The sequence below is a fragment of the Aquarana catesbeiana genome, linkage group LG10 (genome assembly GCF_042186555.1).
Source record: "Aquarana catesbeiana isolate 2022-GZ linkage group LG10, ASM4218655v1, whole genome shotgun sequence".
Classification (NCBI taxonomy): Eukaryota; Metazoa; Chordata; class Amphibia; order Anura; family Ranidae; genus Aquarana; species Aquarana catesbeiana.
The window spans coordinates 242,719,127-242,733,068 of record NC_133333.1 but is presented as its reverse complement, the minus strand read 5'-3'; the positions used below and the strand labels follow the sequence as shown (position 1 = coordinate 242,733,068).

Genomic DNA, 13,942 nt, shown 5'->3' with positions numbered 1-13,942 from the left:
GATTTTGCCGCATTGAGGGGCCAATGGACGGGGCCATGTATTGTAAAATCTTGGATGAGAACCTTCTTCCCTCAGCCAGAACACTGAAGATGGGTCATGGATGGGTCGTTCAGCATGACAATGACCCAAAACATACCGCCAAGGCAACAAAGGAGTGGCTCAAGAAGAAGCACAATAAGGTCATGGAGTGGCCTAGTCAGTCTTCAGACCTTAATCCTATAGAAAATGTATGGAGGGAGCTGAAAGTTCGAGTTTCCAAGCAACAGCCAAGAAACCTTAAGGATTTAGAGAAGATCTGTCAAAAAGATTGCACCAAAATCCCTTCTGAGATGTGTGTGCAAACCTGGTCACCAACTACAAGAAACGTCTTACCTCTGTGCTTGCCAACAAGGGTTTCTCCACTAAGTACAAAGTTGTTTTGCTTGGGGATCAAATACTTATTTTACTCACCGCAACTCAATTTACAACATTTGTATCATGTGTTTTGTTCTAGGTTTTTGGTTGAAATTCTGTCTCTATCATTTAAAATACACCTATGATAAAAATTATAGACCCTTCATTTCTTTGTAAGTGGACAAACTTACAAAATCTGCAGGGGATCAAATAATTTGTTTCCCCACTGTAAACATACTCCTCTGGGCCTCAATATAAATATGGACACCTGCAATGACCAGTAGCATGTAACTGTCCCTGATAACACCCTGAGACCTTTCCCTAATTTGCTGTAACAAACAAACTCTGTGAGTGTGTCTGTGACTATGGGGTTGATTTACTAAAACCGGAGAGTGCAAAATCTGGTGCAGCTGTACATGGGAGCCAATTAGCTTTTAACTTCAGCTTGTTCAATTAAGCTTTAACAAAATACCTGGAAGCTAATTGGTTTCTATGCAGAACTGCACCAGATTGTGCACACTCCAGTTATAGTAAATCAACTCCTATATGTAAAAAAAGAGATAATTTTTTTCAGCTGACATCTAACTATCCATATTATATCTCCCCCAACTTGCTAAACAACTGTACAACACACTTGTTGGGTGTGTGTGATTGCATGTAAACCTGGAGAAACTATTTTTAGCAATGGGCACCAGCATGAACAGCTAACATGAGCTTTTCCTAACTATCTGTTGCAACAAACACTGAACAAAAGCTGATACGAACATTCACTTTTATAGGACGGGTACTGGCACATTCGCAAAATCCCATGATTGGCCTTTACAAGTCACCTGACTACAGCCCAGAAATTGTGTTATTGGTTATGTTTGCTATGGCCATTAACAAATGCAATAATTGACCACTTTTTAGAAACAGACACAGCTAGAGTTTGGAGGATGACCCGAATTTGAAGCTCATCCCTGTTGTCTTTAAAGGATCTTGGCAAGGACTCTTGAGCTACTTATATAATAGCTCTGTGTTACATACATATGTATGTAAGTCTGTACCTCAAATGTTAAACTCACCATACGCATTATTATCCAACTAAAGCAGATAAAATACAGAGCAGAAGAGGTCAAATGCACTTTTCAGGTAATTCTGAATGATCTGAAAAGCATCTCAAACTGGTGCCATTGGCATAAGCCTAAAGCCAGCCAAAACAAGGTGTGTAGTGAGTCTTAAGCCCCGTACACACGGCCAGAATGTCAGGAGACATTTGCCTGGTACAAAAAATACTGACCGACATTCTGCCCGTGTGTACGTCGGTCTGTCGGACGTGCATGCTGGAAAAACAGAATTCGATCGACTCCCGGTCAGAGCTCTCAGCCAATAGCAGAGAGCGCTGATGAGACTATTCTGGCGGGGGGGCATCCCCCTGTCAGAACACAATAGCTCAGTGGGGAAGATCACTGGCCTAACTTCGCATGGTAAGTAGGGATGAGCTTCGTGTTCGAGTCGAACCCATGTTCGACTCGAACATCGGCTGTTCGATCGTTCGCCGAATTGCGAACGTTATGGGCCGTTCGCGCTAAATTCGTGTGGCGCGTCACGGCCCATAATTCACTGCGGCATCGCAGTGCATTGCTGGCTGATGATTGGCCAAGCATGCACTATGACCCGCATGCTTGGCCAATCACAGCGCCGTCAGTAGAGAGAGCTGTAATTGGCCAAAGCCAGGGTGGCTTTGGCCAATTATGGCTCAGGGGATTTAGTACACACCCCACACTATATAAGGCCGCCTGCACGGCGGCCCTGTGTAGTGTGTGTTCCGGTGTGCTGAGAGATAGAGAGAGAGACAGTGTCATTTGATTTGAGTTAGATAGATTAGGCAGAACAGTCAGTCAGTTAGCTGCACTTACAGTGTATTGTGTATATATATGCATCCCAGGTGTTGCATATATATATATACACTGTATTCAGTTTAGCTAGATCCGTTCCTGTTATCTTCTATCTAGACTATTTACATTTAATGCAGTGCGTCCTGCTCACAGTGTTCAGCTAGATCCGTTCCTGCTATTTACATTTAGTGCAGTGCGTCCTGCTCACAGTGTTCAGCTAGATCCGTTCCTGTTATCTTCTAGACTATTTACATTTAGTGCAGTGCGTCCTGCTCACATTGTTCAGCTAGATCCGTTCCTGCAATTTACATTTAGTGCAGTGCGTCCTGCTCACAGTGTTCAGCTAGATCCGTTCCTGCTATTTACATTTAGTGCAGTGCGTCCTGCTCACAGTGTTCAGCTAGATCCGTTCCTGCTATTTACATTTAGTGCAGTGCGTCCTGCTCACAGTGTTCAGCTAGATCCGTTCCTGCTATTTACATTTAGTGCAGTGCGTCCTGCTCACAGTGTTCAGCTAGATCCGTTCCTGCTATTTACATTTAGTGCAGTGCGTCCTGCTCACAGTGTTCAGCTAGATCCGTTCCTGTTAAATTCCTACTGACCGGCAGGCTTGTCTGGTTACAGTATATAAAGCTACCTGAAGAAAATTACAGGTGTTCTATTTGATCCTATTAGTACCACGGTCAGGCAGCTAGACTATTTACATTTAGTACAGTGCGTCCTGCTCACAGTGTTCAGCTAGATCCGTTCCTGTTATCTTCCTACTGACAGGCAGGCTTGTCTGGTTACAGTATATAAAGCTACCTGAAGAAAATTACAGGTGTTCTATTTGATCCTATTAGTACCACGGTCAGGCAGCTAGACTATTTACATTTAGTACAGTGCGTCCTGCTCACAGTGTACATCTAGATCCGTTCCTGTTATCTTCCTACTGACAGGCAGGCTTGTCTGGTTACAGTATATAAAGCTACCTGAAGAAAATTACAGGTGTTCTATTTGATCCTATTAGTACCACGGTCAGGCAGCTAGACTATTTACATTTAGTACAGTGCGTCCTGCTCACAGTGTTCAGCTAGATCCGTTCCTGTTATCTTCCTACTGACAGGCAGGCTTGTCTGGTTACAGTATATAAAGCTACTTGAAGAAAATTACAGGTGTTCTATCCCAGCTTAGTGCAGCTACAGGCCATTAGTATGTCTGGAAGGCCAAGAAGGAGAGGCAGACAGTCACAAGCCAATAAGAGAGGGCAAGCAGGCTCTGTGTCTAGTGCTGGTCGTGGAGACGGTGCATCTTCATCAGCACGTGGCCATGGGACACGCTTGGCCTTTTTTTCGGCAGCTGGCCATGTTGAGCCGCAACATGCGGAAGACTTGGTCGAGTGGATGACCAAGCCGTCCTCATCCTCCTCATCCTCTCTCACCCATGCCCAGGGTGCTTTGTCTGGCAAAGCAGCGGCCTCTTCCCTCAGCTCAATGTCATCAGTGACTCCTTCCCTAGCTCCACCATGTCCTCATGAGGATTCCCTCGAACTGTTTGACCACAGTGTTGGGTACATGCTCCAGGAGGATGCCCAGCGTTTGGAAGGCTCTGATGACGATACTGAGCTCGATGAAGGCAGTAACATGAGCGCGGACAGAGGGGGTGCCCAAGAAGGACAGCAATCTGGCAGTCATGCTCCCCCTGCTGCAGCATACTGCCAGGTTTGCTCCAGTGATGAGGAGGGAGGGGATGATGAGGTCACTGACTCAACGTGGGTGCCTGATAGGAGAGAGGAGGAGGAGGAGGAGGAGGAGGAGGAGGAGGAGGAGGCGGCAGCACATCACCAACGAGGCAGGATGCCCTCCAGGGGCCAGCCTAAGGGCAGCACATTGACTGCATCACACCCCAAAGCTCCACATGTGCAGGGCGCTGCAGTCTCTGCGCGTTATTCAAAAAGTTCTTTGGTGTGGGCCTTTTTTGAGACGAGTGCATCAGATCGCACCGCTGCTATTTGCAACATATGTCTCAAGCGTATCTCGCGTGGCCAAAATATCTCCCGCTTGGGTACCACATGCTTGACCAGACATATGTTGACCTGCCATGCAGTTCGTTGGCAAGCGTATCTAAAAGACCCACACCAAAGAACAAAGAGGATCTCTCCTTGCTCCTCATCAGCTGAGATTTCCAACCCCACTAGACCTTCAGTCCTCTCTGAGACCTGCAGTGAGAGGAATGAAGGTGTAGAATTAGGTGTGTCACAGCCAAGTACTTGTGGGCAATCTGCTTTTGGTACACCGACGTCAGATTGTACCAGGCAAATTTCCCTGCCCCAGCTGCTGCACCGCCGAAAGAAGTTTGCTCCCAGCCATCCACATGCCCAGCGGTTGAATGCTAGCTTGGCAAAATTGCTAGCACTTCAACTGCTGCCTTTTCAGTTGGTAGACTCTGCCCCCTTCCGTGAGTTTGTGGAATGTGCGGTTCCTCAGTGGCAGGTACCCAAACGCCACTTTTTCTCACGGAAGGCGATTCCGGCTCTCTACCGGCATGTGGAAGGCAATGTCCATGCCTCGCTGGACAGGGCGGTCAGCGGTAAGGTGCATATTACCGCTGACTCATGGTCCAGCAGGCATGGACAGGGACGTTACCTAAGTTTCACGGCGCATTGGGTGACTCTGCTGGCAGCTGGGAAGGATGCAGGACAAGGTGCAGTAGTGTTGGAGGTTGTTCCGCCACCACGCCTCCAAAATGCTGATTGTGACACACCTCTCTCCTCCACCCCCTCCTCTTCTTCTTCCTCCATGGCCTCTTCCTCGGAACCAGCGGTGCTCCGTAGGCGTTCAAGGGGCTACGCAAGTACGCAGGCCAAAAGATGCCATGCGGTGCTTGAGCTGGTGTGCTTGGGGGACAGGAGCCACACTGGGGCAGAGGTTCTGTCAGCTCTGCAGGGGCAGGTTCAGAGGTGGTTGACGCCACGCCAACTTAAGGCAGGAATGGTGGTTTGCGACAATGGCACCAACCTCCTCTCTGCCCTCCGACAGGGACAAATGACCCATGTGCCCTGTTTGGCTCACGTCCTTAACTTGGTGGTGCAGCGGTTCTTGGGCAGGTACCCGGGCTTACAGGATGTCCTGAGGCAGGCCAGGAAAGTCTGTGTGCATTTCCGCCGGTCATATAATGCCAGTGCTCGGCTGACGGACCTCCAAAAGGAGTTTAACCTGCCCAAGAACCGCCTAATCTGTGACATGCCCACCAGGTGGAACTCAACGTTGGCCATGCTGCAGCGGCTGCACACGCAGCAGAGGGCCATCAATGAGTACCTGTGCGACTATGGCACCAGGACAGGGTCAGGGGAGCTTGGTTTTTTTTCCCCACGCCAGTGGGCCATGATCAGGGATGCATGCACTGTCCTGTCACCATTCGAGGAGGCCACGAGGATGGTGAGCAGTGACAGTGCATGCATCAGTGACACTGTCCCCCTTGTCCACCTGTTGGAGCACACGCTGCGTGGAATAATGGACAGGGCACTTGAGGCAGAACAGAGGCAGGAAGAGGAGGACTTCCTTAGCTCTCAAGGCCCCCTTTATCCAGACAGTGTTCCTGCGTGCCCGCCGATCACACAGGAAGAGGACGAGGAGGAAGAGGAGGAGGAGGAAGATTGTGTCAGTATGGAGGTGGAGCCTGGCACTCAGCATCAGCAGCAGTCTTTAAGGGATCAGTCCCAAGAAACACATGGACTTGTACGTGGCTGGGAGGAGGTGGCTGCGGACCATGTCGTTCTTAGTGACCCAGAGGACTCCGGACCGAATGCCTCAGCAAACCTACGCTGCATGGCCTCCCTGATCCTGCAAAGCCTGCGTAAGGATCCTCGTATTCGTGGTATCAAGGAGAAGGACCAATACTGGCTGGCAACCCTCCTTGATCCACGTTACAAGGGTAAGGTTGCGGACCTTATCTTGCCATCGCAGAGGGAGCAGAGGATGAAACATCTTCGGGAGGCCTTGCAGAAAGGTCTGTGCAACGCGTTCCCAGAGACTGGGAGGTTACAAACTCCTGTTTCTGGACAACGTGTTGCTGAGGCTTCGGTCAGTCAAAGAAGGAGCGGTGGAGAAGGTGGCCGTCTGACCGATGCGTTCAGACAATTTTTTGGTCCGCAGCCCCAAGGTATGATCGGTTCCAGCAACCATCGCCAGCGTCTGTTTTACATGGTGCAGGAATACCTAGGGGCAAGATCAGACTTGGACACCTTTCCCACCGAAAATCCTCTGGGTTACTGGGTCTTGAGGATGGATCACTGGCCAGAGCTTGCACAGTATGCAATTGAGCTACTGGCCTGTCCTGCATCCAGCGTTCTTTCGGAACGCACATTCAGTGCTGCTGGAGGCGTGGTAACCGATCACAGGGTGCGTCTGTCCACCGACTCGGTCGATCGGCTGACCTTCATAAAAATGAATGAGTCTTGGATCACCACCAGCTACCAAGCACCTGATGCTGATGTAACTGAATAATTTTTTTTGAAATCTCAGATCCCTTCAAAGACTGCCTATGCTGATGCTGAGTGACTATCCCTGAGTAATTATCCTCTTCCTCCTCAATCATCACGCTGATAGCTTGTAAGAACATTTTTGGTTCTGGGCGCCACCACCAGTGCCTAAGGCACAATTTTTCAGCCCCTGTTTAACAGGGGCGTGTAATTACAATTTTTGATGTAATACTTTGCAGCAGGGCTCGTTCCTGCATTCCAACTAGAGTGTCTGTGAGGGGTTGCAGTGTTGTGGCACCAGCACCAGTGCCTAGGGCCCAATTTTTCTGCCCCTGTCTAACAGGGGCGTGTAATTACAATTTTTGATGCAATACTTTGCAGCAGGGCTCGTTCCTGCGTTCCAACTAGAGTGTCTGTGAGGGGTTGCAGTGTTGTGGCACCAGCACCAGTGCCTAAGGCCCAATTTTTCTGCCCCTGTCTAACAGGGGCGTGTAATTACAATTTTTGATGCAATACTTTGCAGCAGGGCTCGTTCCTGCGTTCCAACTAGAGTGTCTGTGAGGGGTTGCAGTGTTGTGGCACCAGCACCAGTGCCTAAGGCCCAATTTTTCTGCCCCTGTCTAACAGGGGCGTGTAATTACAATTTTTGAAGCAATAATTTGCAGCAGGGCTCGTTCCTGCGTTCCAACTAGAGTGTCTGTGAGGGGTTGCAGTGTTGTGGCACCAGCACCAGTGCCTAAGGCCTAATTTTTCAGCTCCTGTTCAACAGGGGCATGTAATTACAATTCTTGATCTAATATTTCACAGCAGGGCCCTGTGAGGGCTTACAGTGTTGTGGCCACAGCAACACCTAAGGCCCAAATTTCTGCTGAGTATATAGGGCAGGACCCTACTTTCAAACATCTAACTTACAAACGACTCCTACTTGCAAACGGAAGGAGACAACAGGAAGTGAGATGAAATCTACCCCTAGGAAGGGAAATTCTCTCCTGTAAGAGTTAATATGGGAAAACAATTTCTCCTTTCCACTGATGCTTTCCAATCCTTGTTCCACAAAAAAACCCAAATTTTCAAAAAACATTTTTCATTGGGACAAAAAAGTGAGGTGAAATCTTCTGAAGAGGAGGAAAGACAGCAAAACAAATGTCACAGGGGTGATAACCCTTCCCTATGTTTTCCAAAAAGCTTAGAAAAGATTTTTTGGCTGGAGCTAAACACGTTAAAAATGTTCAAAATTACAAACAGATTCTACTTAACAACAAACCTACAGTCCCTGTCTTGTTTGCACCGCCTGTATACTGCTGTTCAGAGTATATAGGGCCTGGTGGCCCCACACCTTTCCTTATTTTAATTTGGGTGCGGGGTTCCCCTTAATATCCATACAAGACCCAAAGGGCCTGGTAATGGACTGGGGGGTACCCATGCCGTTTGTCTCACTGATTTTCATCCATATTGCCATGACCCGACATGACATTAAACCCGCAAGCAGTTTTAAATGAGATTTTTTCCTTTAAAAATGACATTTGGTGCAGGGACTGTTCTAAACATGGGAAACACGCGTCACTTTACAGGCATACTATAGACACCCCCCAGGTACGATATTTAAAGGAATATTTCACTTTTTTTTTTTTTACTTTAAGCATCATTAAAATCACTGCTCCCGAAAAAACGGCCGTTTTTAAAAGTTTTTTTTGCATTGATACATGTCCCCTGGGGTAGGACCCGGGTCCCCAAACCCTTTTTAGGACAATACCATGCAAATTAGCCTTTAAAATTAGCACTTTTGATTTCGAACGTTCGAGTCCCATAGACGTCAATGGGGTTCTAACGTTCGTGCGAACTTTCGGTCCGTTCGCGGGTTCTGGTGCGAACCGAACCGGGGGGTGTTCGGCTCATCCCTAATGGTAAGTACAGCGGCTCCCCCTGGTAGTGTGTACCAGGCTTTAGGGTTCCTCCACAGTAGATGTACGAGGTGTGTCTAAAAAGTTTGGTGAATGGTATCCAAAAACAAACAAAACAGAAGATACAAACAAATTAACTTTATTGGCCTTTAAAATAATCACCTTCCTTTACAACACACTTTTGGCAATGTTCATAAAGCTTCTGGAAGCTGTCAGAAATGGAATTTTCTAGGAATGGATCACAGAACAGATGTCGCACCTTCTTTGATATACAGGGAAACAGAAAGAACTCTGCAGGCGCCAGATCAGGGGAGTATGGTGGATGCCTCTTGGATTCCGGATGGAACTGGTAGCACCAGGTCTCATCTCTTGCGACGATGGTTGGCAGAAAGGATGGATCCTGATCACACATGGTAATGAAATCTCCAGAGGTTTCCATTCATTTTGCTTTCTGTTCGTCTGTCAGCTTGTGCGGCATAAACCGGGAACAGACCTTTCGCTTACCCAAATCTTTGTGTATGATGGTGCTTGATGTCCTTGCTAATGCACAATTCCTCTGCCATGAATCTTAGAGTCAGTCGCCGATCTCGTGCCAGCATTTGTCACACTCGCTCGATCATATTTGGGGTTCTGCTTGTCGGCAACCAACCCAAATGTGGCTCACCCTCAGTCGTTTCCTTCCCATTGCAAAAGCCTATGAACCAGCTGTAAACCCATTTTCTGCTCACGGCTTCTATCCCATACACTTGCGCCAACATTTCATGCATCTCCATCGCAGTTTTCCCCAATTCGTGGCAGATCTTGATGTTCACTCGTTGCTCCATTGCACTGTGACCCTACCTCTCACACTGACTATGTTCCACTGCCCACAGCGGGTTTACCCTGAAGGTCACGTGTACTCCATGATAGGTGGTGCTTCTCTATGTGTTTCTGGATAGCTATGTGTGGCCCATGTTGCCGTTGAGATATCGGACCATTCACCAAACATTTTAGACACACCTTGTATTTATTGGTATTATGTATATACTTTCCACTTTCTTTTTTTCAGAGATTATGGTTAAGTAGATGGCAGCTACCAATGAAACATTTTTGCAAGACTTTATCCTAATGGGATTTCCAAGGGAGCAAATATTAATCTCACTGTTAATTGCTCAAATCTACACAATGACTGTTCTAGGAAACCTCACTGTTTTTAGCATCATTCAAGTGGATAGCCGCCTCCAGTCACCAATGTATTTTTTCCTGAGTTGCCTATCTTTATTAGATGTCTGTTACTCTTCGGTTACTCTCCCAGCCATGTTGGCTAATGCGATAACAGGCAACAGGATGATATCCTTCAATAGATGTCTTACACAACTCTATTTCTTTGTCTGCTTTGGAGGAACGGAATGCCTTCTTCTGGCTGTTATGGCTTATGACCGATACGTAGCAATATGTAACCCTCTCCACTACATCACCATAATAAACAAGAAAATCTGTTCCTATCTTGTGGTGGGGTGCTGGCTTTGTGGATTTGTGAATGCAAACTTTCACACCTTGATGACTTGGAAACGTATGTTTTGTGGCACCCGACATATCAACCATTACTTCTGTGATGTTCTTCCGTTGTTACAAGTGGCTTGCAGTGATATACATGACAGTCAAGTGGTCTTACATGTTGTTACTTTTATTCTTGGGATGGCTCCATTCATGCTTATAGCAAATTCATACATCCGTATTATTTCCACCATACTAAAAATCCACTCCACCACAGGGAGGAAGAAGGCCTTCTCCACATGTTCATCCCACCTTATTGTTGTAACAGTATTTTACTTAACTGGCGCCTTCAACTACAATGGTCCAAACACTGGAGATTTCTTTATCATTGTTCAAGTGTCATCTCTTCTTTATGGTGTTGGCTCCCCATTGCTGAACCCGGTTATTTACTGTCTGAGAAATAATGAGGTAAAGGGAGCCTTAAAATATGTTCTTCGTAAATTATATATTTCATTCAAATGATAATCCCACCAAACACTGGAAGCAGTTCGGACTATTAACAAAATTATTTTCACTGTAATTTTGTTAAAAGATCTCTTTTTTTGGCAAAGGTTTCATACTATTCTTTCTGTAGATTTTTTTTACTGCACGTTCTAGAATATGCATCGTGGAAAGACAATTCAGGGACCAGAAGTGCAACTCAAAATGAGCAAATAAGCTCACAGAACATAGAATAGTAAATACAGATTTACTGGCATATTTATTACATAAAAAACATGATATTTAATTTACTGCACCCCATTTGAAAGCAATTTTTCCCCACTTAGCACTCGGCCAAAATATGAGGACTAAAGAGATAACAAGTTTATAGGGAATGTGGTATTAACACAGCATCACAGCCACGTTCAACTGGAGTAGGAGGTAGCTATAGTTGCCCAGGGGCAGCACTGATGCTGGGGTCCTCCTTGACCTGATACCATTCCACCAGATCCACCAGTTGGTCTGCTGACTTTGGGTCCTACCAACCTTAGGGTTGATTGCAAAACCAACAGAAAATAGGTTATTGTGACCTGCTCCACAGTTTGGCCCAAGGTGACACTCTCTGGTTTGAGCCCATTCTTATTAGGACCAATAAGCCCCTGCATCTGGGGACAGACTCACTCTTCTGCTTGATAGCTACAGTAGCAGATGCGTTGAGCATGTGCACAAGTTGTCACCACCATCTGCCAAAGAAATTGGCTCTCACTTTCCCAAAGTCGTTGGGCTCCTGCGGGGCCAAGTTCAGATGGGCTATCTGGGAGTCCTCCGGAAAGGGAAAGTACCAGGAGCCCAACCTGCTCTTTGGGGCAAGCATCACATTTATCTGTCTGTTTGAAAGCGGAGAGATAGGAATGTATGCCATCCAGCGGTGTCACTTTCTGCAAATACTGCCCCAGCAGGTCCTTGGGTGACAATGGAGACCTCTGGACCTTGGGCCACAAGCTGTTGCTCCACCTGATTTAGAGTGTTATGGTCCATCTCTGCTGTTTGAGTCAAAGCAGTCACCTGCGATGCACCACTTCTGTTATAGCCTTCCGGTCTCTGTCTACAGCCTGGGCCAAAGCAGTCACTTGAGCCTCAGTGCTTGTCAACTTGACAGCCAAACAGCATATTCGTTTCTTGCTGATAAGCATTGGCCTGTTGATGCTAGGCAGCCAACAGTCTATTAGAAACTTGCTGCTGTGCCACGCTCTGCTAATGAGCCTATTGCTGGGCAACATTAAGCAAAAGCATGGCCTTTAGTTTGGCTTCTGTGCTGCAGATTTACTACTTTCCACCAGTCACAAAACAAGATACAGTCACTCTAAATTGATCTACACAAAGTAATCACAGCAAAAACTTAACCCCACATGGTTTAAATGAGGAGATAGAGATTTTTAATATTATGGCTTGATAATGAATTTTTTTTTGCCCCTTTGTGCTCATTGCGTTTTTCCCGTTTTTTCTTTTTTAACTGTTTTCAATTTTCCTTTCCACTATAGTGACAGCGATATGTAATATCTAATTCGTAATTTTCAGCTATAGTGGCAGTGATATGTATTATACAATTGGTAATTTTCATTTTATTATTGTTTTTCATCATGTATTCTTTATTATTTTAAAATTTATACTGATATTCTTTTTTAATTCTTTTTAATTCTTTTTACTGATGGTGATTTAATTGCATATCTTAGCTAATAATTTAATTCAAGAAGAACAGCTATTTTAATCAGTTCTGTACTATTGTAAGCCTATTGGTTTATATTAGAGCTAATAAAGGGTTAATTGATATAAGAGGGTCCTTTTTGACTCACGCCCCCTTGCTCCCTTTGCATATTGTTTAATTGCCAGAATTCCTTTATGACCTGAAGAAGGGGTGTCCCCGAAACATGCTGTCATAACTTTTGGCTCAGCTGCCTCCCCGTGCGGGTTCAAGCTTCACTCCTGGGTTTCCGGCTAGGTGGAACCCATCCATGACTCTCTGTGAGGACGAGCCATCACTTCTGGTTTGCGGCCCTGAGTTCCAGTGGTGATTTGCTCCAGCAGGCGGTCACACCTTATGGACACTACATACCAACCCCCCCCCCCCCCCCGTGTCCCTAGCAGCTTCCATCCACCTTACAGCGGCTGCCAGAGGTATTAGTCAGGCATTCTATATTAGCATTGGGGGACTCCATTTGGGACAGGGATGTGAGTCACCCACTACCCAGCTATCCATACCTGGGCATGCAAGTATAATCTGCATTTGGATCCACTTTTGCTGGAAGGTTATGAGCAGCACAACAATTGTAACAATACCTTAAAGCTGGCCATACACATTTAGTTTTCTTTCATTCAGCCAGCCAACAGATTCCTCAATCCACACAAACAAGCTGGATGGAGGAATTTCCCCCCTGCTGGGACATCGTATTCTGACAGCTGCATTCATTGCAGTCAGAGTGCACTGATCTGCAGCTGCGACTGGTTGAGAAAAAATGTCTATCATGTCCCTTCAACAGAATTATATCAAATGAACAAATTCTGTTAAACAGGGACTGTCATACAGTAATCATAATTAAGCTGGTCCCTGCTGAACAGGCTCAGTTTCAATCAGAGTGTGGCCAGCTTTATCCTTCTGGCTCCTGGCGCAGACTTCATGGGATTGATTTACTAAAGGCAAATTGGCTGTTAATTTTCACTTTGTTAATTTGACAGTAAGTGTAATTTATATATGGGATGGGGAATTCAAAATGTTTAAGATGTAACAAGGAAAGGACATGAAGGAAAGTTTTCCAAGGGGGACACCTGTACCAGTGACAACAAGTAAGAGAATATCTGTATATCTGTATATATCTATAATATCTGTATCTGTACCAGTGACGTCAACTAAGGGAAGTGCTGTGTCTCCGACTCAAGAAGTGACATGGACAGCAGAAGAAAATAAACAACCCAACGATTCCCTACTATATCCAAAACCAAAAAAATAAAGCTTTGGCTGTGTTAGCTACAACTAAAATAGCTTTTTTTTTAAATATACGTATTGTAATATACATGTAATATATATGTGTAGTGCTACTCCCGTAGTAGCCGCAGGAACTACTTGTCCAGATCTTCCCAAACTTCAGCTTCGCAGGCAGGCACACAACAGGCTCATTCACTCATTCACTCCTTCTCCAAAAACTACAACTCCCATGAGGCATAGCAAGACTCTGACAACTACAAGCATGATACCCAGGGGCAGAGGCATGATGGGACTTGTAGTTTTGCAACAGCTATAGGTCCGCTAATTGCATATCGCTGGTTTAGGGGATGTTGTTTTTGTTTTTGTAGAACTTGGA

The 13,942-nt window shown here is 46.0% G+C and overlaps 1 protein-coding gene and 1 long non-coding RNA gene across 2 annotated transcripts in view; both read left to right on the top strand.

Annotated features, from left to right (window-relative positions):
* The window catches only part of LOC141111341 (uncharacterized), a 367,423-nt gene that overhangs the window by 171,114 nt on the left and 182,367 nt on the right, over nucleotides 1-13,942 (top strand). The gene's annotated exons all lie outside the window — the stretch shown is intronic.
* LOC141110169 (olfactory receptor 10A7-like) lies at nucleotides 9,696-10,628 on the top strand. Its single transcript, XM_073601377.1, has one exon. The coding sequence runs from the start codon at nucleotides 9,696-9,698 to the stop codon at nucleotides 10,626-10,628; it is 933 nt and encodes a 310-aa protein (XP_073457478.1).

Bases quoted from the DNA above. Each gene is read 5' to 3' on its own strand.
- LOC141110169 (XM_073601377.1), top strand. From the start codon at position 9,696: ATGGCAGCTACCAATGAAACATTTTTGCAAGACTTTATCCTAATGGGA.